This window comes from Brassica oleracea, chromosome C1 (genome assembly GCF_000695525.1).
Source record: "Brassica oleracea var. oleracea cultivar TO1000 chromosome C1, BOL, whole genome shotgun sequence".
NCBI lineage: Eukaryota > Viridiplantae > Streptophyta > Magnoliopsida > Brassicales > Brassicaceae > Brassica > Brassica oleracea.
Window position 1 is genome coordinate 1,233,684 of NC_027748.1, and position 22,664 is coordinate 1,256,347.

At 34.7% G+C, this 22,664-nt stretch overlaps 5 protein-coding genes across 5 annotated transcripts; 2 read left to right on the forward strand and 3 right to left on the reverse strand.

Annotated features, from left to right (window-relative positions):
- Positions 1 to 2,939: 2,939 nt before the first annotated feature.
- LOC106293010 (putative glucose-6-phosphate 1-epimerase) lies at positions 2,940 to 4,909 on the forward strand. Its single transcript, XM_013728683.1, has 8 exons — positions 2,940 to 3,163; positions 3,316 to 3,390; positions 3,487 to 3,543; positions 3,634 to 3,794; positions 4,013 to 4,147; positions 4,223 to 4,325; positions 4,408 to 4,507; positions 4,578 to 4,909. The coding sequence occupies exons 1-8, from the start codon at positions 2,972 to 2,974 to the stop codon at positions 4,766 to 4,768; spliced, it is 1,014 nt and encodes a 337-aa protein (XP_013584137.1). The 5' UTR covers positions 2,940 to 2,971; the 3' UTR covers positions 4,769 to 4,909.
- Positions 4,910 to 7,146: 2,237 nt separating this feature from the next.
- LOC106311722 (nuclear pore complex protein NUP58) lies at positions 7,147 to 9,243 on the forward strand. The gene is made up of 5 exons (XM_013748994.1): positions 7,147 to 7,560; positions 7,700 to 7,814; positions 7,890 to 8,856; positions 8,963 to 9,003; positions 9,099 to 9,243. The coding sequence occupies exons 1-5, from the start codon at positions 7,265 to 7,267 to the stop codon at positions 9,135 to 9,137; spliced, it is 1,458 nt and encodes a 485-aa protein (XP_013604448.1). The 5' UTR covers positions 7,147 to 7,264; the 3' UTR covers positions 9,138 to 9,243.
- A 96-nt stretch (positions 9,244 to 9,339) lies between these two features.
- Positions 9,340 to 10,772, reverse strand: LOC106311732 (methylesterase 9-like). The gene is made up of 3 exons (XM_013749006.1): positions 10,282 to 10,772; positions 9,902 to 10,039; positions 9,340 to 9,780 (listed from the first exon to the last, which is right to left on the reverse strand). Exons 1-3 carry the CDS (start codon positions 10,693 to 10,695, stop codon positions 9,499 to 9,501), a joined length of 834 nt encoding a protein of 277 aa, XP_013604460.1. The 5' UTR covers positions 10,696 to 10,772; the 3' UTR covers positions 9,340 to 9,498.
- A 767-nt stretch (positions 10,773 to 11,539) lies between these two features.
- On the reverse strand, positions 11,540 to 14,033 carry LOC106295903 (L-ascorbate oxidase homolog). Its single transcript, XM_013731917.1, has 8 exons — positions 13,833 to 14,033; positions 13,622 to 13,731; positions 13,274 to 13,544; positions 13,067 to 13,166; positions 12,629 to 12,974; positions 12,196 to 12,561; positions 12,030 to 12,108; positions 11,540 to 11,951 (listed from the first exon to the last, which is right to left on the reverse strand). The coding sequence occupies exons 1-8, from the start codon at positions 13,983 to 13,985 to the stop codon at positions 11,751 to 11,753; spliced, it is 1,626 nt and encodes a 541-aa protein (XP_013587371.1). The 5' UTR covers positions 13,986 to 14,033; the 3' UTR covers positions 11,540 to 11,750.
- Positions 14,034 to 15,693: 1,660 nt separating this feature from the next.
- On the reverse strand, positions 15,694 to 18,026 carry LOC106324337 (pentatricopeptide repeat-containing protein At4g37170). Its single transcript, XM_013762325.1, has one exon. It carries the CDS (start codon positions 17,884 to 17,886, stop codon positions 15,829 to 15,831), a length of 2,058 nt encoding a protein of 685 aa, XP_013617779.1. The 5' UTR covers positions 17,887 to 18,026; the 3' UTR covers positions 15,694 to 15,828.
- Positions 18,027 to 22,664: the final 4,638 nt, after the last annotated feature.

Below are 22,664 nucleotides of genomic sequence, written 5' to 3' on the forward strand. Positions count from 1 at the left end.
TGCTTGATGAGTAGATGATCATAATGCTTGATGAGTAGATGATCATAATGCTTGATGAGTAGATGATCATAATGCTTGATGAGTAGATGATCATAATGCTTGATGAGTAGATGATCATAATGCTTGATGAGTAGATGATCATAATGCTTGATGAGTAGATGATCATAATGCTTGATGAGTAGATGATCATAATGCTTGATGAGTAGATGATCATAATGCTTGATGAGTAGATGATCATAATGCTTGATGAGTAGATGATCATAATGCTTGATGAGTAGATGATCATAATGCTTGATGAGTAGATGATCATAATGCTTGATGAGTAGATGATCATAATGCTTGATGAGTAGATGATCATAGTGCTTAAGTTGGCAAAGGAGTGGAGGATCATTTCAAAGTTTATCTTATAACAGAATGGTGTATATTCTTACAGTTGTAATATATACAGCTATGGAAGCTAATCTGGTGAAAAATGGAATGTTATCTTTCCTAAGAATAGGCTTTCTTCTTTGTTAGTTAGTCTATGTGAACTTTATTGAATTATTAGTTTTTGACTTTGTGCTTTTGGGGGTTCCTCTAAATTTGATTTGTTTCCTCTCATCTTTCCTATGCTTAAAAGGAACTAAATCCATTGAGAAACAGTGTAACTAGTTATATACTCCATCTGTTTTTATTTGCAAATAGTTTTAGTTAAAAGTGTGAATATTAAGAAAATTTTTACTTTTAAAAAAATAGCATTTAATACATAAATTCAACCAATAATAAAAAAATATAAATTATTTGATTGGGTCACACGACATGTAATAAATATAAAAAGTGTTTTGGATTATGTAAATATCTTACATTGTGAAACAAACATTTTTTCCTAAAACTACTTACATATCAAAATACATGGAGTATATTTCAAATTGATGTCCGAAACAAAGTTGAATGTTTTGTGCACCATGAAAAACAAAACTACTAGTATTCAACATAATAATAATACTAATTCTGTTCCATAAATATATTTTTTTTGGTATTTTTACACATATTAAGAAAATAAATTAAACTAATATAATAAATATATTAGTTTTCTGTAATTTTCAATTTTTAATAACTTTTAATCAACATATATTTAATAAAATCAATTAATTTTGTTGAAGTTAACAATTTTTTCATAAAAACACACAAAAAAATATCTTCGTGAAACAAAATTTTTTTTTCTAAAAAGTCTATCTTAATGAAGCGGATGGAGTAATAAATAAGTACTCCCACCGTTTCACAAAGATAGACTTTTTATATTTTCTATGAAAAAATTGTGATTTTCGAAAACATTAATTGACTTTATTGAATTATTATTGATTAAAATTATTGAAAATTGAAAATTACAGAAAATATACATTTATTATAGTGATTTAATGTGTTTTCTTAATACTTGTGAAAACACTAACAAAATCTATTTTTGAGAAATGGAAGAGTATCTCTTATACATTATTTACCAAGTGATTTTGACACATGTTATCACCACATTAATTTTGAAAACAAAATGATGACATGACATATTAATAAAAATGACATGACTTAGACTAATTGTGACATAAATATTTACATTTAATGTTGTTTTATAATTTTGATATTTTTTGGATAAAATAATAACTTATAAATCATCATTAATATAACAATAAATAGTAAAGTTAGAAATATAGTAATATATAATAATTTTTGAAAATATTATTTAATTTTATTTAAATAGTTTTATAATTTTTATTACAAGAACAAATCTTAAAAAAATTATGCATTTAAAAAAAATCTAATCATATTCTGATTGTTTCTTTTTACTATTTACAAATTTTTGAAATATTATTTAATTTTTGATCATAACTTTTTTGATTGGTATAGATTTTCATGAATTTGTATTACATGTTTCTATCATTCTTTCTGTAAAATAAATATATAATTTATTTTATTTTTAAATCATATAACATGATTATTTATTATTTTCTTTCAAACTAAAAAAAATAGTGATACATAGACCTTTTAAGTTTTTGTTACAAAAAGAGTCATCAAAAAAGAAAATGACCAAAATATATTTCATGAAAAAGGTAAAAAACTATTTTACCTCTTAGTTTATAGATATATAAATAATAATAATAAAAGTTTCTTTACAAATTTCGAATTATATGTTTTCAAATTCGAACTTTTTCAAAATAAAATATTTCAATTTTTTTTCAAATTTTCTTTTTTTAAAATTTTATTTTTGAAATTCGAAAATACTTTTTAAACTATTTTTTAAAAAAAATATTATTTTTTAATATTTATAAATATAATTATATATTCAAAAAAAATATATATATTCAAAAATGTAAAAGTACATAAAATGTTATTAATTATAGTTTTGGACATATAATTTGGATTTAATGTGCGATGGATATTTGGTAAGAATAACTATTTTTGTTTTCTAGTTTTTTGTCTTTTGGATTTTGAAAATCCCATGGATACATATGATATTTTGAAAGTTAAGTCATATGAGTAAAAATGAATAGAATTCATCTCCCAATAACATTAAATTTAGTAAGAATTAGAGAATCAATTTTAACCACACTTTTTGAATAACAAAAAATTTGAATGGATTTTGAAAATTCTTAAACCAATAACAATGGATTCTATTAAGATTTTTGAAATCCAAAAACCAATAATAATGAAATCTCAAAAATTTCAAAGTCTACTAGAATTCATCTACCAATAACTCCCTTTAAGCAAAGTTAAAATCGATACCTTTGAAAAAAACATCTATATTGCTTGATATAAATGGCACTAAACCAATCGCAAAAACTGAAATCTTCAATGACTCTATGCTAAACTAGGAGAACTATTAGATCAAGCAAATAAGCTCCTCAAATTAGTGGAGTTTGTACGTTATCTTTATTCGTTTCTACGTTAAGTCGTTGACTTTTTGTTAATTCCCATTGACTTATTTAAAAGAATTAAAAGGATGGGAGTGAGTGAGCAGTGTGGGAGGAGGCCACGATTCACGATGGGGAATAAGGCAAATCTGATCTTCTTATGGGCTATGCTCGTTTCAGTTGCGGCCATGGCCACGCGGCATTGTCCCTTTCAGCGGACTAAGGGCATCAATGGTCTCGAGAAGATCATTGTCCGCGACCCTCGCGGCCTATCTTTCGAGGTACTCTTCTTGTATATCTTTGGAAAAAAATATCCTGAGTTTTGACTTTTGATCTGATAAATCGTCTTGTATAGCTGACCATTTTGGTTTTCACTTTGGGATATAATCTGTCTATAGTTCCTTTTTTCTTCAAATTTTGTTAACACATTCAGGTTTACTTGTATGGTGGTCAAGTGACTTCTTGGAAGAATGAGAAAGGAGAGGATTTACTTTTTATGAGTACCAAGGTAAACTTCAGATTCACCCTTGTTTATGAGCTTGTATAAAGCTCCATCTGAGATCATGTTTTCTTTTATAAATAATGTGTTATATGTATTGTGCAGGCTATATTCGAGCCTCCAACACCTATTCGTGGAGGGATTCCAGTATTGTTTCCGCAAGTATGTGCTTAAGAATGTTCGTTCCTTTTGTTTTTTACTTTTGTTCTTGAATGGTGTTGTTAATGAAATGCTTTTTTTCTGTAAATGCAGTACGCTAACACTGGTCCACTTCCCTCACATGGATTTGTCAGACAAAGGTTCTGGAAAATTGATGCTAATCCACCTCCTTTATCATCACATCCTTCTTCTACTGCTCACATTGACCTCATCTTAAAATCATCCGAAGCTGATTTGAAGATCTGGCCTCATAAGTAAAGATTTTTTAAACCTCTCTTTCATACTCTTCTATCACTTTTCAACTATATGTTATAATATCCCACATTAGAAATGATAATTATTCAAAATCCAAATATGAATAATATGATCTTTGGAATTGACAATTGGTTCTGAGTTGAAAACCGGCTAACATCCTTTTGGGTTTAATTCTCACTTAAAGCAGCTTTGTGACCACCTCTTTTATGTCTTTCAGATTTGTATATCGACTGAGAGTAGCATTGGGGCATGGTGGAGACTTGACTTTGACGTCTCGTATTAGAAACTCTGATGTAAAGCTGTTTAACTTCACATTTGGTCTTCACCCCTATTTCTCTGTTTCCGATATCAGGTAATCTCATCTTAATTTTTTTAAAAATATATTGTTGTATATAAAGTTATACATCGATATGCTTCTTGTGTACAGTCAAATCCAGGTGGAAGGATTGCAAAATTTGGATTATCTTGACCAACTAAAGAACAGAACACGTTTCACTGACCATGGCAAATTTATAACTTTTAATTCACAGGTAAAACTTATCCCTTTTTTTACCAACTGCTTATATCGTCACTAGTATAAAAAAAAGAAACACTGCTAACTCTTCAAAATAGCTTGCGAGGCTTTACCTAAGGACTCCAAACAAGATCAGAATCGTGGACCACAAGAAAAAAAAGACAATCGTGGTGCGCAAGGAAGGACAAGCTGATGCAGGTAATGACTTACGCAAAAACATATTGTTCTAGTAACGATGGATCATTTATAATGATAATACAATATGCAGTGGTGTGGAATTCATGGGACAAGAAAGTGGTCGATTTGGGAGTTGAAGATTACAGACGTTTTGTTGCTGTGGAACCAGTTGAGGTCGAGAAACCGATCATATTGAAACCTGGACAAGAGTGGAAAGCGATTTTCCAAGTGTCTGTGGTTCCTTCTGGTTGCTCCAGGAAGTCATGCATTCCTCATACTTAAAAACTTAAAAATGTCGTTAAAGTAATACTTCTGGTCAGGATCCACACCTGACCTTACCAGTGTATTTTTTGTAACTTTAGTATTCTTGGTTCAAGTTATCGACAATAATTGATATTTTCAATAATAATCAACTTTTATATCTAGCTTGCCTGCCATATAAAATTTTACAGAGCGAATGTGGCTTGAGAATTGAGATATGTAGCGTAATATCGAGCGGTCATATAATATGTGTATGAATCGTAAGGCCACGAACAAGAGCGAATGTGGCGTTACAGCTGGTTTTCAGAAAGATAAAATAAAATTTTTCTTTATATGGTCAACATAATGAACTCCTTTCACAAAGGATTTACGGTATCTCCATTGGTGTACTCCGAAATAGAATAAGACCATCTCCAATTATTTCCTTCATTTTTTTTGCTTTAAAATAAAATAAATTCAAAATGAATTCGAGATTTATTCCAATGGTTTCTCTTATTTTCTTGGTTATAAATATATTTATTCCTCAACTTTTCATTTATTGCTAATAGTACCTTTTATTTTATAAAATTTTAAATTACACCCACTTATTTTTAAGTTTTACAATTTTAATCAAACATAAACTTTTAAGATCCAATCGAAGGTGCTTATCAAACATCTGATCAGTTCTGGTCTCATGTGGTAGAAATCTATTAGAATGAAAAATGCAAATTTGAGTGAACTAAGAAGATCTCCAAGCTCGAGTTCAGACTATTGAAAATACAAATCAAGTCAAAATGATGCTAATAGGAGATCCAAAATACAAATCAGGTTGGAGTTTGATCATGTTTGAAATATTATTAAAAATTTCAAGAAATTTCAAGATAAAGACATTTATGCTAGACAAGTGAGAAATTTGAGTGAACTAAGAAGATCCGTCCAAGCTCGAGTTCAGACTATTGAAAAGCAACAAAAAAATTTGCATACATACGCCAGACAATATGGAATTAGACCTCTAATGGTACTTCAAAATACTTCAAAATATAAGTGCTAATGTATTACTTGTTTCAAGTTTTATTTGAATAAATAATCATTACTTTAAAATATTTTACAGCCTAATCAAGTCAAAATGATGCTAATAGGAGATCCAAAATACAAATCAGGTTGGAAGTTTGATCATGTTTGAAATATTATTAAAAATTTCAAGAAATTTCAAGATAAAGACATTTATGCTAGACAAGTGAGAAATCCATGTGGTTTTGGATATACATCTTCTGAATCAGAAATCCTACTTTTGATTTTGCTATACAAGTATCTCCAGATTTATCTTCATTTTTTTCTAAATTTGGATAACAGATAGTACTGGTGAGGTTTCATCTCAGCGATCAATTGGAGTGAAAAGTCTAAGTTAAAAAGAAAATGTGATGATCAAACATGTAATTAGTATTTTTAGAAGAAGGAAACAAACAACTTTTGAAGCAACTAAAAAATACAACTGCACAAAAAGAACACCAGTTGGAGATTTATAGTCAGAATTATGCCTTAAAAGAACTAAAGGAGAAGAACAAATTTTTATTTCGAAATTTAGCTTACATTCAAGATTCAAATATTTATGCATAAGTCCAAGCTGAACAAACACAAATTTTACGGAAAATGACTATACAACACCAAGATCAAAGAATTCCTCATGCATCTATTACATTCAGTTAATATTTTAATAATTTTGGTGGATCTTGAAATAACCTTGGCTGATAGGAATTTGGTGGCTTCAATGTTAAAGTATCCTCAGAAGACCTCAAGCAAAATACATATTTTATTGGTTACGATTAATAAAGACTTCAGGTCTGTAATACAAGATTTACGTGAATATGGTTATATCGTCTTCTCAGCTATTAGCAAGGAGTTTGCCGAACAAGAAGCAACAAAATATGTTTTTTTTTCAGTTGGTTATACAGTTCTGTTTTTAGTTTTTTTTTAACTAATGGTCATTTAAGAGTATTCCTCGTATTATTCTTTTCTTTTTGAGAAACAGAAATTTACTTCAGTTTTACTCTTTATTTTGAAATGAATTAGTGAATAAAAATAGAGTAATCATATGGGATTATGCTATATTTTGGAGTGGTCATACTTTTTATTATTTTTAGAATAGTTAAAATTTAAATTTAAATTATAAAATGTTTATTTTAAATTGAATCATGAACGAAATGAAATAAGTTTGAAGATGTTCTTAAATCTGATAGCTCTCTCAGTTTAGTATAGGGTAATTGAAGATTTCATCTTTTGTGATTGGTTCAATACCATTTAGATCAAGCAATACCGGTTTACACTTTGCTTTCGTTAATGATTCAATAAGATTTCATATTTGCAAAAGAGACCTTAAACTTTGTATAAAGGTGAAATACAGCCAATAAATAACGATTCCTGTCTTTTCTCTCCACTTACTCACGAGTGTGGGCTTTTAAAATCTTTCCCTCGACTCCACCCAAATCCTCGCCGGCGACAGAAAACCCTAGATTCGATTCACCGCCGGTTCCTCCACCAATGTCGTCGTTCAATCTATTCTCCACCCCACAACAGCCCCAGCAGCAAACAGCAACTCCTTCCCCCTTTCAAACTCAATCGTTTCAGCCGCAGACCAATTCCTTCTTCTCCCAACCTCCACAGCAGCAGCAGCAGCAAACGCCGTCGTTTCAGCCGCAACAGTTCCAACAACAACAACAACCACAACAGCAAGTACAACAGCTGTATCTCTTCACGAACGACAAAGCTCCGGCGAGTTACAGCACCAAGTGGGCCGATCTTCACCCCGATTCTCAGAAACTCCTCCTTCAGATCGAGTAAGTTCATAAAGTCGATTCCTTTATATCATTAGGCTTGCTCTAGAGTGATAAAGTCGATTCCTTTATATCATTAGGCTTGCTCTAGAGTGATAAAGTCTGAATCTTTATTGTTTGTTTGTTTGTGTGAATCCTTTAGAGGGAAGATATTAGAGTACAGAAGCGAGAGTCAGAGGCTAGACCAATGCAGTCGTCTTTACGATTCCTCTGTTTCAACCGAAGGGTTCGAGTTTGATGCTAGCCGCATTGTTCAGGTTTTGATGATTCCATCTCTTTATTCTTATTGGTTAATCTCAGTCTTGTGTTAAAGTTTGGTTCTTTTTTTGTAGGAGCTTGGTGGGATTAACACTACCATGGACAGACAGAAAGCTGTTCTCCACGAGCTTATGGTGGTTGTTAAAGACATGCTGCGTGATTCCGAGGTTGCTGTTCGGTCTTTCATTATGCTACAGCCAAGATTCCCTCAATCTAAGCCACGTGGAGGAGGAGGAGCTGCTACTGGTTCTGAGGCGCAGGGAGCTAACCAGGCTGCTGCTTCCTCTGGTCATCAACAGCAAGGAGTTGCTTCCGTTGTTCAAGTTTCTGATTTTTACCGTGGGGTTCCGAGGAAGCCCACTGTTTTCTTACAGCAGACGGTTGCGAGGTTTGAGAAGTATCTAGGCGAGTGTAGACAGTGGGTTGAGGAGCTGGAGCAGCTGCTTGCTTTGGATTCCGACAAGTTTAGTCGGCATGTTTCTCTTTTGGAGTCTCTTCCGAAAGTCATCTCTAATGTCCATGACTTCTTTGTTCATGTCGCTGCTAAGGTTGAGAATATTCACCAATACATTGAGTCGATGAGGACGGCGTATCTTGCTGACCAGCGTCGGAGAGGAGAGTGCCATGACCCGTTTCTTGAGGCGGATCGGAGGGAAACAGCGAAACAAGAAGCTGCTGCTAAAAGAGTCCACCCAACTCTTCATCTACCTGCTAATACTGCTACAAGTACACAAACCTCAACCCAAGTTGCTGGATTGATTACCAGCTCAAATGCTCCACCAGCATCTGCAGCCTTTCCAACACCAAACCCTTCTTCAGGAGGCGGGTTGTTTCTTAGCACGCCTGCTTCTGCTGCACCTGCGACTTCTCTCTTTGCTACACCATCTTCTGCTGCTCCTAGCTCTTCTTTGTTTGGAGCAGCAGCTACTCCTTCGCAGACACCACTCTTTGGTTCTTCACCGGCTTCTACATTTGGTTCTGCTCCATCTTTGTTTGGACAGCCAACTCCATCAATTGCTGCTACGCCTTCACAGTTTGCAGGTACAAAGACATGACACGTTTCCTAAATTCTCATAGGATACAGTTTGCATCAAGTTTGTTTTTGTCTGTAGTCTCAAGTTGTGTTATTATCTGTTTCCCCCTTTAGGTATTACACCGGGTTCAGGAGCCAGCTTCGGTTCTATGACTGTAAGTACATTTTGTTGCATCTATGTGACTCAATCTATCTAACGACTGCATTCAATTCAATGCATAACTGAACTTGTTTTTCTCTTTCACTGCAGAAATACTCAAGGCCAAAATCTAGAACTTCCCGCCGTTAGCAACTGGATTCTTCTCAAGTTCCATCTCTCAGCCTGACCACACATCATCACATCTCTTGAGAGTTCATCTATTTCGCTTGGTGTTGTTTAGTTTGGTGAAAGTGGGTTTATTGAATCTTATGCACCAGTTTGTATCCTATGTTCGTTATTTATTGAATTGATGATTTAATGTTATCAAAAACAGTCACAGGGCACAAAAGTGTATCATCTTACTCATATCATCTGGATAATGTTTTTACTGTAGTAATCTTATTCATACAATCATCCATCCCATGAAACATGTAGTCTATCATGGTGGTATAAACTTAAATTATTTTTTTCATAATATAAATGACAATAATGATGTCATTTTTAGCCTTGTTTATTCATATTTATCAGCAATCTTTAGTAGACGGTCACAGAGCTCAAGTGGCTTGGAGAACATTGGCATGTGATCTGCATCTTTGATCTCCATCACTTCTTTAACCGGGAAATTATCTATAATCCATCGCTGAAATTCTTTGGTTAAACTTTTATCTTCTCCGCATATGACATACACACGAGTAACCGAACCATATCCTTCCTCGGTTAAGCTTTTGGTCCCCGTCAGGTTACTGGTAATCGCCGGTCCAACTCTCACCAACATTTTGGCCAGCTCAAAATCCTAACAATCGACAAAAATAAATATTTCAAATTTAATCAAAAAATAAAATGAATAAATAAATAAAAATATTCATAAAATTGGTCTTGACAACAAAAAAAAAAGTATTTTGGTTAAGTCTTACTTCAACAGGTGAAAGTTGGTACATGTACTTGGCCAGGAACTTGGTTCCAAGAAATACAGACGTTAGAGGACGTTCCTGTGTTCCGTATGTCCCAAACTCCATGTTTGAACTTTCTTCTTCTGTAAAACTCTCTAGACACTGCCATAACTCACACAAGCCGCGAATCACCAATGATATGACTTTTTTTTTTGTTGAAATGTAATTTATTTATCAACAAAGAATAAAAAATATATTGTACAAAGGAATTTTCCTTATTGTTTTTGGGGCATATGATATCTTGAGCAAAATACTATACCGTTTCCGTATTTCTTAAATATACTATTTAGTCACATTTCTCTCAAAAATATTACCAATAGAAGTATATAAGTTTTGGATCATACCTTTTCAAAAGTGTAAGAAGGTGGATTCGTTATGTCCGGCATGAACGACGCTACAAAAACAGCAACAGAGATCTTACTAGGAAACATGTCGGCTGCAAGACCAACCGATGGTCCTCCTAGGCTATGCGCGACGAGGATGGCCTTATCATCTGAGTCAAAAGACTCGAGAACCTTAAGCAATGGTTTGGTGTAATCCTCAAGCGACTGAATCTCTTCCACTCTGCTCATGTTGACACCAGAAGCCGTTAGATCCACGACAGTCACACGGTGTCCTGAAGCTTCCAGCACCGGTTTGACCTTGTACCAGCACCACGCACCATGGCAACCTCCGTGAACCAGCACATATTGCTTCATTTTTTCTCTGTTTTTTTTTTCTTCCTCTAATTGTTGTGGTCGTGTTGTGGGGTTCTTCATTTATGGGTTGGGGACAGTTTCACATTGGATTGTCACTTTCAAAAGGGTTTATGATTGATTAACTTGGACACGTAGATCCACTAGAGATAAGGCATTACTACCTCGTGTCTAAATTCAAAAGTTTTTTAACCAAGCTAGTGGGAAAACTGTACGTAGGACAGTCTTGTTTTGTCTGTTATGAGTCCACCCGGTTAATTATATACGCAAACCCAAGTTTTAGAATTATGTTTTTTTTTTTAATAACTTTGATGTGATCTCAGAAACTTTCTATCTCAATGACTAATCATCATGAGACCCGTAAAATCTATGTTTTTTTGCATTTCGGATGGCCGGACTCGAACCCAAGTGATGATACTTACGGTTGTGATCCATTTACCACAAGAGGTGGAGGTTCCGTTTTTAGAAATATGTTAATCACTACCATTGACATTATTGAACTCAAATATTTACAAAAAGGGCTACTGAATTGATTGTTTGGTTATATATATTAAGAATCTCTTTGTGGAAGTTTTTGCTTGGTTTAGGGTTAGCTAATTAGGTTATGTATGTTCTCTGTACATTTGATCAATTGATTAATAAAAGGAGATTAATTTGTTATATTCATTCGCTCTCGTTTGCTGATTACGTACATAAAGTCAAACCAAAGCCTGCAGCAACAAAGTCGAATTCATTTTTAGAAGTCTTTTTGTGTTTGATTGATACATAATGATGGAATGTGTACACTCATGAGTCATGCACTGATGGTATCGTAATGGAATTGTGCTATGATAATAAAATACGTTAATAGTTTCTCAGAATATGATATAATTAAATATATTTTTTTTTATCAATTTTAGATGCATGAACATTTCCCAAAAATATACAAATCATAAGACAGGAAAAAAAGTTTTCCTTTGTTTTTGTCTGTTTATTGAAAAAATCAATGAGGTTTACGTATTGATTACGTTTGTATTTTTTCCCCCACTCTCACTTTTGAAAAAAAACACCCTTCATTTTGACCTAATTAAACAAAGAAGAAGAAAAAACAATAATAGTATATGTGGAATATATCATATCTAACTAGGGCGTTTGGCTTGGCCGCAATAAAGAGCGTTAAGAGGTGGGTCAGCTTCAGTGTAAAGAGACTTCTCATCGTTCCAAACGCGAACGTAGAGCTCTTGTCCTAAATACCTCCTCGACCATATCTGTGACCTTAAGTTCCACATACCTTTGTTATCCAACGACACTAATATGCTTGTCCATGATAACGGATACACCTTCGCACACACAATGATCATTAGATTCAATCATTTTATTTCATATCCCATTTTGAGATTTAAAAAAAAATTATTTACCTGAAAAGTGTGCCTTGCAACAGCATCAGACAAGTTGTAACGTTTCCTCATGGTCACATTCCATGTCCCTGACCCGTATCTGACAAAAAATAATCAATTTCGGTTTATGTTGTAAATAACCGGACCCGGTTTAGATAGATAAGAGAGGGCAAGGTAAGGTGCTTACCCGACAAGAAAGGCGCTAGTACCATCCATATGCCACGATTGAATTGATCTCTCGTCGTTTTGGAAAACAATTTCAACAAACTCGTGGAGCTCAACATCGAAAACCGATGTACCAAAATGAGCTGGTCCGATCGTAGGAGTGCCAAGCATTGTCTTGAAATCAAACACACCCGAAATGTTGTACCAATCGGCAAGTTTCAACGGTGTCGCTGGATTGATGTATGATATTCGGTTTACCGTGTACCGAAGCTTCCCGTAGATCATCGTAGCCGCATTGGCTAGGATTAGAGTCCGGTTTATCGGTATGGTACCATAATGAAATGATCCTTGTGGGTTTGGTCTTGCAGCATTTGCCGTCAAATTCATCCTAAAATACATCATTGAATCAAATTAAACATAACCGGTTTTTACGGTTTGGTTTGCTATTATTGTACCTGATGGTTCTTGCTTGTTTCATAGAGCAGTGGATATGATAAGTAGGACCAACGGGAAGGGGGCCAGAGACGGCGTTTTTGGAGCCTAGGTAACGAAGACTCGCGGTTGTGTTTAGTATAGGTTTGGTAAACCAGGTCGAAGCCACGATGTAATAGTCTCTCACTGAAGCTTTTAAAGTGACCAGGACGGTCACGGACTGACCAACGTGGACGTCAAGGGATTCATAGGTTTCCTGAAGAGTGTGAGCGCCTTCTACTTCAACGAGGCTCATTGTGTGGTCTTGAATCCTAAAGTTTATCGATGTTGCTATACCGACATTTGATACCCGAAACTTGTATGTTTTGCCTAGCGAAAATACATAATAAACTACTATTGGACCATCCATGAAATGTTACAAAAAAAGAGGATCATGATGGGGTTTTATGTGATGACATTACCTTGTTCACCAGTAAAGATTAAACCCTTAGAAACACCATTGATTAGAAGACCATCAGGAAGAGGAAGTGCATAGCCTGCGTCAAGCCGCTTTCGCAAATCCTAACAATAGTTAAAAAAGCATTAGGCGTATACACATTGTAAGAAATGGCATGTGCACTCGTACATAACTTCTTGTTTGTTTTGTATTTTGTGTTTGGAATATGTACCTTGTGGCTCATTTTGAACCAGTCAGTGACGAGGAGGGTGAAGTCGCCATCTGGGGTAGGATAAGGAGTGGTAATAACGGATCTCTGGTTAATGTTGAGAGCCCCAAAAGCACCACTGGCTCTGTGCATCGACGTGGAAGCGAAGTAAGTGTAAGTACCGATTTGGTCTTTAAGTTGAAACTGATAAGTCCAGTTCGAGTTTGGTTGGATCGGACAGTTTGTTCCTAGTACTCCGTCTTGCCACGATGTCCTCCTCTGCTTCACTCCATTCCTACACATATTTACAACATACCTATAAGTATACTTATCCCCAAATATAGTAGCTCAACTGGTTATAAGAGTATTTACCAGGTGATGAGGAAAGGTTCGTCGAGCTTGTTGATGAGATTAACAACAATGTTGTTGTTTGTGACAGCTTCAATCGGTGGACCAGGGAATTGTCCATTGATAAGAATAACCTAAACACGCCAAAATATAGAAAATACATCAATTAATGTCAATTTCTCATAACAACGGTACTAAATCTAATGTATAAAAATCAAAGTCTATATATTTATACCTGTTGAGGAACACCTAAAGGAGATCTTGTTCCATAAGTAACAGTCCAAGTGTAGAACAAATATGGATCTTCTGCACTAACCAAAACAGAGCCGAGCCAAAATAACAAGCTTCCTATGAATAACTTACATTGTAGGAGACTGGTCGGTTTCATTTTTGCAAGGCAAGTAGAAGCAAATCTTGATCTCTCTCAAGATTTCGATTTGTCTATGTTTTAAGGTTCGACGTAAGTCCAATCTTAAGTCAGATATACTAATTACGTGTTAGTATTTTATTAATAAGTTTGTCAGCGTGGACGACGTGAATCCCCATGCATCACACGGAAGCCTCCATAAGCTATTTTGCGGCGTACTTCATGCAAATGCTTGCCTTGAGAGAACTTTTACATTTAATGTAACACCATATAGATTGCGATTTGGAATTATAGTTGAAATGTTTACTATATTTTTTCTTAAATTGCCAAGTTTCTTTGTCGGCAAGAGATCTTCATTTTTAAAATGTTTCTGATAAAAAAAAATCAATTGTTTCTCAAAAACCAGCTATAAAGTTAAGAGCTATTTATGCTGACCTAGTGTGATATTACGTATTACATACAGCTAATACTATAATTATATCAAAGTAAAAACTGTAATCGACAAAACGTAGATCGATGTCTTAGGGGGATGTATTCAATTTAACATTTGATGTGATTTGATTTTTAATGGAGTTTTAGATGATTTCAATAAGTTGCAGAGATTTAAGTGACTTTTGTTAAACTACTCTAGAATATCACCTAAAACTATGAGATTTGAGTTTTAATTTTTTTAACTAAGAAATCATACCCAAACACCCTAAAATCACCTGAAAACTTTAAAACTCCACAACTTAAAATATTTTCAATAACAGTAGATTTCAGAGTACTTTAAGAAATGTCAAATTCAATAACAGTAGATTTTAAATGAGTTTTTAAAATTCATGTTTCAATAACAGTGGATTTGTCATTTTAATACAAATCAGCTGAAACTCTCAGTTGAATACATCCCTCTATGGCTTTGCAACCCAATATTTTGTAGTAACAACATTTATTCAACAATATATAAGCTAAAATGATTTGTCGGAGTGACTCAAGTACTACCGTTCCAGTAGTTAATTGATACACACGAAACCCATGTCCGGTAGGGTTCCATAGAAGCAGATTTTGTAAGGATGTATACATATTTTTGGGTTCGAGAAATAAATATAAAACTGTATGCAATGGGTGTGTGTTTAGAGATTTGACTTTGGAGTTACAAATTCAAACTAAAGAAATAATTAACAAACGTGTGAAAATGAAGATCTTGATCTATATGTGGTTAACTTATTTTGTTCCCGCCAGCATCGAATGCTCAAAATAAATTCGGTTGACTTTTGATTTGATGTATGCACATAGATTCTATAGGAGTAATATATATAATTAACAAATCAAGATCACATAATTAAGTCTTATAATTAATTAAAGCATAAAGAGCTCTTCTATCTCAAAAAATTCCAGTGTGGATTAACTTTGTTAGTATAAAAATAAATAAAAGAAGGTGGAGTCAAAGCATTTGCTAATGACTCGGAAACATGAGACATGGTGATGCATCCCTCCCTAGAACAGATCACATTGAGGGAAGAGAAAGAAACTCTTTATTATTAACCACCACCCATGGTTACGTTACCAGTAAGCTCGATTGTACAATGTGAATCTATATCCTAATGTATTTATACTACATAATATGTGTATATACGCAATTTGTACTTACATTATTAATGCATGCATGTGTTTGTATGCGTCCTCATTCCTCATCTTCCGAAACCTATCTTGAGACTACAAAATCTTATTAGTGCTTTTGTTCCTTAATCTCTCTAATGCTTTGATTATATGTACATTAAGCTTCTACAAAACATTAATCTTAAACATAATACAATCTACAATTTTTCTGCTAGTTTGCAACCTTAGTGGCTGAACATGGATGTACCAAAAGTAGTTATATTCGTTACCAATAGTCTCTACAAGAACATTGTCCATTTTCAAAGCAATGAAACCGAGCAGAGTCTCTAACCGTTATCTTCCTCTTCGTAATCTTCGATATAAACTTAATAGCACTGTGACAATCAACACAAGACCTCAAGTTCTTGAACACCTTAACCCCCGTTCCTTCCGGCGTCGACAGAATCGCAAACGCAACAGCGAGTTTCTCGCTATGGTACACAAGATTCTCTTCCTTCTGCTCATCTTCTACGTCGTGCAACACAAGACTCGTAGCCGGAACGTACCCTTCTTCTTTCATCTTCTCCCTCAGCTCGCCCAAGTACTCAACTATTTGTTCATGCATTGGATTCGAAGTATCCCCCGCTATAAACACGTGACGCTTACGTTTTACCTCGGTCCAGCTCGAACCGGGCGTTTTGGTGACTCCGGTTTGGTTCATTCTCTTTCTCATTCTTCCTTCTTCCTCCCACTTCCCTGCCGCTGCATAGATGTTAGCCATTGTGACATAAGTAGCTGGATTCTCCGGTTCTATCTCGAACAGCTCTCGAGCCGCTTCCTCCGCTTGATCAACGTTCCCGTGAGTGCTGCACCCACCGAGCACAGAGGCCCATAGAAACTTACTCGGTGTCATCGGCATTTCGCTGATGACGTCTTTCAACTCCTCGAATCTTCCGGACCGAGCTAACAGATCAACAAGACAAGTGTAGTGATCATCTGTATGAGACAGCCCGTGCTTCTCTGTTATCGAATGGAAGTACTCGAGTCCCTTCTCGACCAGCCCTGCATGAGTACAAGCGGAGAGGACGCTCACAAAGGTAATGTGATCAGGTTTGGTCCCAGATTCAAGAAGCAAGTCGAAGTACTTTAACGCCTTCTCAGGCTCCCCGTTCTGCGCATACCCGCCGATCAAAGAAGTCCAAGAAAACAAATCAGGTTTATCACATCCATCAACAACGCGTTTCGCGCTCTCCATGTTTCCACATTTTGTATACAAATCCACAAGAGAGCTCGACGCAAAGGAGTAAGGATCATACCCGACTCTCGTCATGTATCCATGAACCTGCTTCCCAACTTCCTCTGTAGTGAGATCAGTGCAAGCGTTCAAAACTCCAGCAAAAGTGTACTCATTAGGCCGTGCATTAGAACCTATCAACTCAGAGAACAAAGAGAACCCTTCGCGCCATCTACGAGACTTGAAGTATCTATCTATCATCGACGTCCACGAGACGACATCTTTGACAACTATCTTATCAAAGATGCGTCTCGCTTCATCAATACATCCACATTTCCCATACATATCCATCAAAGAACTCCAAAGAACCTCATCCGAATCCAAACCAGCTCTAACCACATGCCCATGAATCTCCCTCCCTCTACGGATACAAGCAATCTCAGCAGCGGCAGCCACCGCGCTCGAAACAGTGAACACGTTAGCTTTCGAATCCCGTTCCTTCTGCATCAGACTATACATCACCAACGCCTCTTCAGGCTGATCTCTCTTAACATACCCGTTAACCATAGCCGTCCACGAGTAACTATCTCTCTCAGGCATTTCGTCGAACACCTTCCTCGCTTCCTCCACCAGCCCAGCCTCCGCGTAACCGCTCACCATCACGTTCCACGAACAAACATCTCTCTGCGGCATTTCGTCGAACACCTTCCGCGCGTCAACCAAGCTCCCGCATTTCGCGTACATTCTCATCAGACGGTTACATATAACGACGCCCGGAACAAACCCAGAGGCTATAATGTGTCGATGCACCTTCTTGCCCTCTTCAAGCGCGCGTCTTTGTGTGCAGATTTGGATGAGGTTGCAGTAAGTAGAAGCAGGCGGTGGTTTCTTTGCTCGACTCAGAAGCTGAACAGCTTCGATCAATTGCTTCTGCCCGCACAGAACATCAATTGCTTCACTAAATCTCTTACCTTTACATAATCGCTCGACGACACTAACGTCTTCTTGATTCGAATTGAAGAACTTCTTCTCGGGGAATCGCTTCATTGAGGCGTAAGAAGATGACATATTCACAAAAGTACTCAACTTTCTCGCAATCGTTTGATTCATCTTTCACGACGAAGAAAAAAAAACAACGGTGGAATGTAAAATTGCAGACTGGTGAAGTAAAGATCTCGTCGCCGGCAACATGACGGCAGCGTAAAAAAATTTAATACCCCGAAACGACAAAAAGGCTCCGTTGCCGGCTGTCGAACCCGGGTCTCCTGGGTGAAAGCCAGATATTGTTGACTTTGACTATATGGTTAATATCAACATATAACTGTTTCTTTTACCCCTTAAATCACTTTTTGACTGTTTTTGTTATTAGACAGAAAAATGGAATTACTCTTTCTCTTTGTTCCTTTGTTTTTTTGTTTTTTTTTTTTTTTTTTTTTTTTTTTTTTTTTTTTTTTAGCTCTGTTTGACTTTTATTGAGGATTATCTGATTGTACTTGAAACTAGCGAAAAAGACTTTTATGGAGAATTATAATAAAAACCATAAACATCAGCTCAAGTTACAGAACCAATGGTTCATTTCTAGCTCTCTTTGTTCCTTTGTTTTTGTCAAGAGAAAACAGCGTCTTATTGGGTTATTCATCTTTACAAGACGAAACTAAGGCCATCCAAACACGTTCAGCTTTTTAGTTGTAGAGAATAAAAGAATCATTGAAACTACATGTATAAACCAACTAACACATCAATTTCTTAAGGAAAGTTGAGTGTGGTTGATTAAAACATATGTGAAATCATTCACAAAATTTAGTCTTACTGGTGGATTGAATTCATTAATTCTCCCAACAAATATAACTTCAAATTTATGACTTTTATAATTAGGTTATAAGTTTTAATCGATTCATGGTGATCAAGTTGCTAAAGCCTTCATTTTAAGTTTTGTATTCTGAGATTTTCTTCGGTTATTTCATTCATGGTTGGTTAGTACTAACGTTTTAGGTAGACAAAATTAACTATTTTTTTAAGTCCTACGGATTATTATGGATTTCAGTTCAAGATTCTCAGTTGTTAAGAAAATATATTATTTTCTTATATGTATATGGATTATTTTTATAAAAAAATTGGTATTGTATATGGATTTTAATCTATAGGTTGTGGGATAGTTTAGGAATTATGCTGTATGTAGGGACTCTGATAAGTCCCTTAGCATTTATAAAACAAAATTTACAGTATACCATCAAGTTATTCCTTCTATGATTGATGCCAAATGTTATAAATTTGAAGTTTTTGAAAGAGGATCTGAAATTATTAAAGAATAGTGGGGTTGTCTTTGCTTATTCACCAAAAGATATCATTGGATTCTCGCTGATAGAAACAACGAGAACCTTATCTTCAAATGAGATAGACAGGGCAAAAAGCCATCGTTTGTTAGAACTTTGTAAGAAAAAAAATAAAAGGAATGGATTGAAAAAAAACTGTTGGCTTTCTCTCTCATCTCTGTTCCCTCTCTAAAATCTTTTACGAGAGAGCGATCTTCTTTCTGATTGCCGATGGTTTCTTCCGGCATAGACTCCCGATCTTTGGGTTCTGACTCTGGGAAGCGGTGGCACTTTTGCACCGTCTTCGCCGGCTTTTGCCTCCGGGAAGTGATGGCTTCCGTAGCATCATCTTCGCCGGCTTTCTCCCGGAGTTTTTTCTCCGGTTTAAGTTTCATCGACGTTTCGCGATGTTCTTCGTTTCAACCGACTCTTGGGCTAATCCTTTGATTGATAATTGAAGTTGATAGGCTCGATTGAAGATGGTTAATTTCTTTTACGGAACGTTTGATTCGTCAGTCTAGGCTAACGACTCAGATCTTGGTGAGTGTTGCTCTGTTTGAGTGGCTTCTTTCCCGGCTCGTCTCTACTGGTTGTGGAGTTCTGTCGTTGTACGCCTCTCTCTGGCACCGGGGGGAGACGGTGGCTGTTTTCCTTGACGCGTGTTCTCAAATCGTGTGTCGATTGAACACGTGGTGGGTGGCTCTTCATCCCTTCCTCGACGGTTCCTCTTGCTGGCTGCAAGTTGTAATGTTTGTGGGCCTCTTGGGCTTTTTTATCTAGTTGGGTCTTCGTGTTTTGGCCCTTAGTTTTTATGTTTGTCTTTTTTGGACCTTTTCTTGTATTTCTTGTTCTTGTTTAATAAATCACCCGAGAAAAAAAAAAGGATTGAAAAAAAACTAATACAAAAGGTTTAAGGACACGTTTCGTGAACCCACAAAAGAAATTATAATTAATGGTATCACTTTCTCGACGTCCTTATACAACTCGAGACGTTTCCAGTGAAAAATCTTAGATTAGTTGGACACATGTCCTGCAATAGTTGGCTACAAATAGCCGTTTCTTTATGTCCGTCCGTTAGATTCCTTGTGGTTAGACATATTACATGCATGCTATGGTGTGTTCCGGAATATTTTCTTTTGGTTATAGGAACATTATTTCGAAAAGTTAAATGCTACTCCCTCTGTTTTGATATTAAGTAGTTTTAGCAAAAAATGTTTCTTTCACAATGTAAGATATTTATATAATCCAAAACATTTTTTACATTTATTATATGTTGTGTGACCAATCAAATAATTCATACATTTTTGTTATCGGTTGAATTTATGTATTAAATGCTATTTTCTCAAAAATAAATTTTTTTTTAATATTAACACTTTTAACTAAAACTACTTACAAATAAAAACTGAGAAAGTAGTATTAAACTGGTAGATATTCGTGTATGGCTAGTAAGAAAAAGCTTCGAAAAAGTTGGTTTGCGTCGTGGGATCTTTTTTTTTTCTTTTTTGGCAAAGGGCTTAAAAAATATATATATATATATATATGATTATGCGAAAGATCCTTTTTGTTCATTGCTAATTGGCTAGTGTTCTTGTGTTTTGGAATATTTACATCGCCTTTTTTCTTCTAAAAGTCCCAACTATTATAAAGATATGAATTCAGGTACGTAAGTTTTTATTAGTAACAAGCACAGTGGATGAATACTTAATTTTGCTAAGTCTCCGTCATTTTTCTAAAAATATATCTCCAAAATGTCTTTATTTATAAGCTTAATGGAAAGAATCAAGAACAAAAGAAATGACCTCATTTTTGCTTATTTTTAATCAATAGCAAAATAAATTTATATTATTCCTCATTTTCTTACTTATGCATGCATGTTTTTCATTTTCCAAAATATATGATCGTGTAGTGTTACTAGGACCATCTCCATTAGCACTCTATTTTCTTTTGAGTGTTTTTTTTAATTAGAATAAAAAATGACATTTTTCTATATTTTATTCTATAATATAGAATCAACTATTTAAAGAAAAGTTACTATATAATAGAATTACACTATTTTAGAAGAAAAAAATATATATTTGGGTTGAGATGCCCTAATGAAAATGATATAGTTATTTGCATAGTATCGACTATTGTGACACTATGATACAATTTCGTTTGAAGAAGCATCCATACCAAAATGTATAACTTGTTTATGCCTACCCAAATAAAATGCTGCAGAAAAGCACCATCAAGTTTATTGTACTGAATACTATGGTTACGTGATATCTTTAGACTATAGCTCAATGTGAATGTAAATGAACATTGCGTATAGTTAAAAAGACTATGCCGAGTTCTTTTGACCACTTTACTTTTCTTGCACCGATATGTGTCGGTTTCTAACACATTGTTTGGTATAATCCTTGTTTCAATAATAACGATAAAACGAAATAAAAGGTTTTCGTATAAACTAAAATGGATATATTATACCAGATATTATTTATAAGGTTGTTGACTTATGTAGTATTGTTATATAATATATATAGTGGCGCAAATTGCAAAGCACGAATCTATGTATCATCCTACTTATATAGTGCGTTTGTCAATTTAAGAAAAATCGTTTGAACAGAATTGCTTATTTAGTCTAAAATATTATATAACGAACGTTTATATTCCATTAAATTGTGTTCAGTATAAAGCTATGTTGAGATGGAAATGAGTACGAACTTAATTAAGTTCTATGTTCAATATTTCATGTTCAATCAAATTTGCGTTGAACAGACTTTTATATTATCAATACTTAGTCTAGCATTTGGCTGACTATATAACTCTAAATCTTAGAATGCATGTGAAATGTGAAACATTTGGTTGATAATTTCTTTTTTTTCAGATGTTTTCACATTCCTTTGTTTTTCCTTTGTGACGACTATATAATAAATGTTTGCAAACTGCAAACAATAATCATATGTTACTTTTATATTTTTAATTAAAAGACAAATTGCTATTACATATTTACATAATTTGAAAAATCAAAAGCCATGTTTATATTTTTTATAAATATATAAACGTAAATCCAAACATAGGCGTAAAAACATACATGAGATTTTCGGCATGTCGCAAAGAGTACCGTCAGGCATAGATGTCATAAGACGGCTTAGGATGATGCAGTCAGACGTAAATCTCCATAACGCAGATAAAGTTGTCGGCCGTAGAATCGTATTGTAATATTTCTTATAGTTTGTAATATAGCATAATTAACCATCGACAAAAAAAATAGACGTAAAAGATGTATATCCACTTTTCAATTGTTTTATTTTTCTGGTCAAACTCATTTTGCTAAATCAAACACAAAACATAAATGATAGATACAAACCTAATAAAAACGGATGATGATTATATAAAACATAGTAGATTTAGTATATGAAACTCCTTGTTCCACAAGAAAAAACCCCAAAAAAGAAAGATCTCACACATTGAAGATATGTCCAAATAATTTATTACCATTTAAACTAATAATAATAATTATATATATTATAGAATTTAATATTTCTAACTTCAAATTTTGATTGAAAAATAATAAGTATCCACCATCTTGTTACA

What these genes read in the sequence shown, in the direction of transcription:
- LOC106293010 (XM_013728683.1), top strand. Translation starts at nt 2,972, where the DNA reads ATGGGAGTGAGTGAGCAGTGTGGGAGGAGGCCACGATTCACGATGGGG. An exon ending in CTCGCGGCCTATCTTTCGAG is followed by an intron (nt 3,164 to 3,315) that starts GTACTCTTCTTG and finishes TAACACATTCAG; the next exon opens with GTTTACTTGTATGGTGGTCA. An exon ending in TTATAACTTTTAATTCACAG is followed by an intron (nt 4,326 to 4,407) that starts GTAAAACTTATC and finishes TCTTCAAAATAG; the next exon opens with CTTGCGAGGCTTTACCTAAG.
- LOC106311722 (XM_013748994.1), top strand. Translation starts at nt 7,265, where the DNA reads ATGTCGTCGTTCAATCTATTCTCCACCCCACAACAGCCCCAGCAGCAA. An exon ending in AAACTCCTCCTTCAGATCGA is followed by an intron (nt 7,561 to 7,699) that starts GTAAGTTCATAA and finishes TGAATCCTTTAG; the next exon opens with AGGGAAGATATTAGAGTACA. An exon ending in ATGCTAGCCGCATTGTTCAG is followed by an intron (nt 7,815 to 7,889) that starts GTTTTGATGATT and finishes CTTTTTTTGTAG; the next exon opens with GAGCTTGGTGGGATTAACAC.
- LOC106311732 (XM_013749006.1), bottom strand. Translation starts at nt 10,695, where the DNA reads ATGAAGAACCCCACAACACGACCACAACAATTAGAGGAAGAAAAAAAA. An exon ending in CTTCTTACACTTTTGAAAAG is followed by an intron (nt 10,040 to 10,281) that starts GTATGATCCAAA and finishes GAGTTATGGCAG; the next exon opens with TGTCTAGAGAGTTTTACAGA. An exon ending in ACCAACTTTCACCTGTTGAA is followed by an intron (nt 9,781 to 9,901) that starts GTAAGACTTAAC and finishes GTCGATTGTTAG; the next exon opens with GATTTTGAGCTGGCCAAAAT.
- LOC106295903 (XM_013731917.1), bottom strand. Translation starts at nt 13,985, where the DNA reads ATGAAACCGACCAGTCTCCTACAATGTAAGTTATTCATAGGAAGCTTG. An exon ending in CTTTAGGTGTTCCTCAACAG is followed by an intron (nt 13,732 to 13,832) that starts GTATAAATATAT and finishes TGGCGTGTTTAG; the next exon opens with GTTATTCTTATCAATGGACA. An exon ending in AATCTTTACTGGTGAACAAG is followed by an intron (nt 12,975 to 13,066) that starts GTAATGTCATCA and finishes TATTTTCGCTAG; the next exon opens with GCAAAACATACAAGTTTCGG.
- LOC106324337 (XM_013762325.1), bottom strand. Translation starts at nt 17,886, where the DNA reads ATGAATCAAACGATTGCGAGAAAGTTGAGTACTTTTGTGAATATGTCA.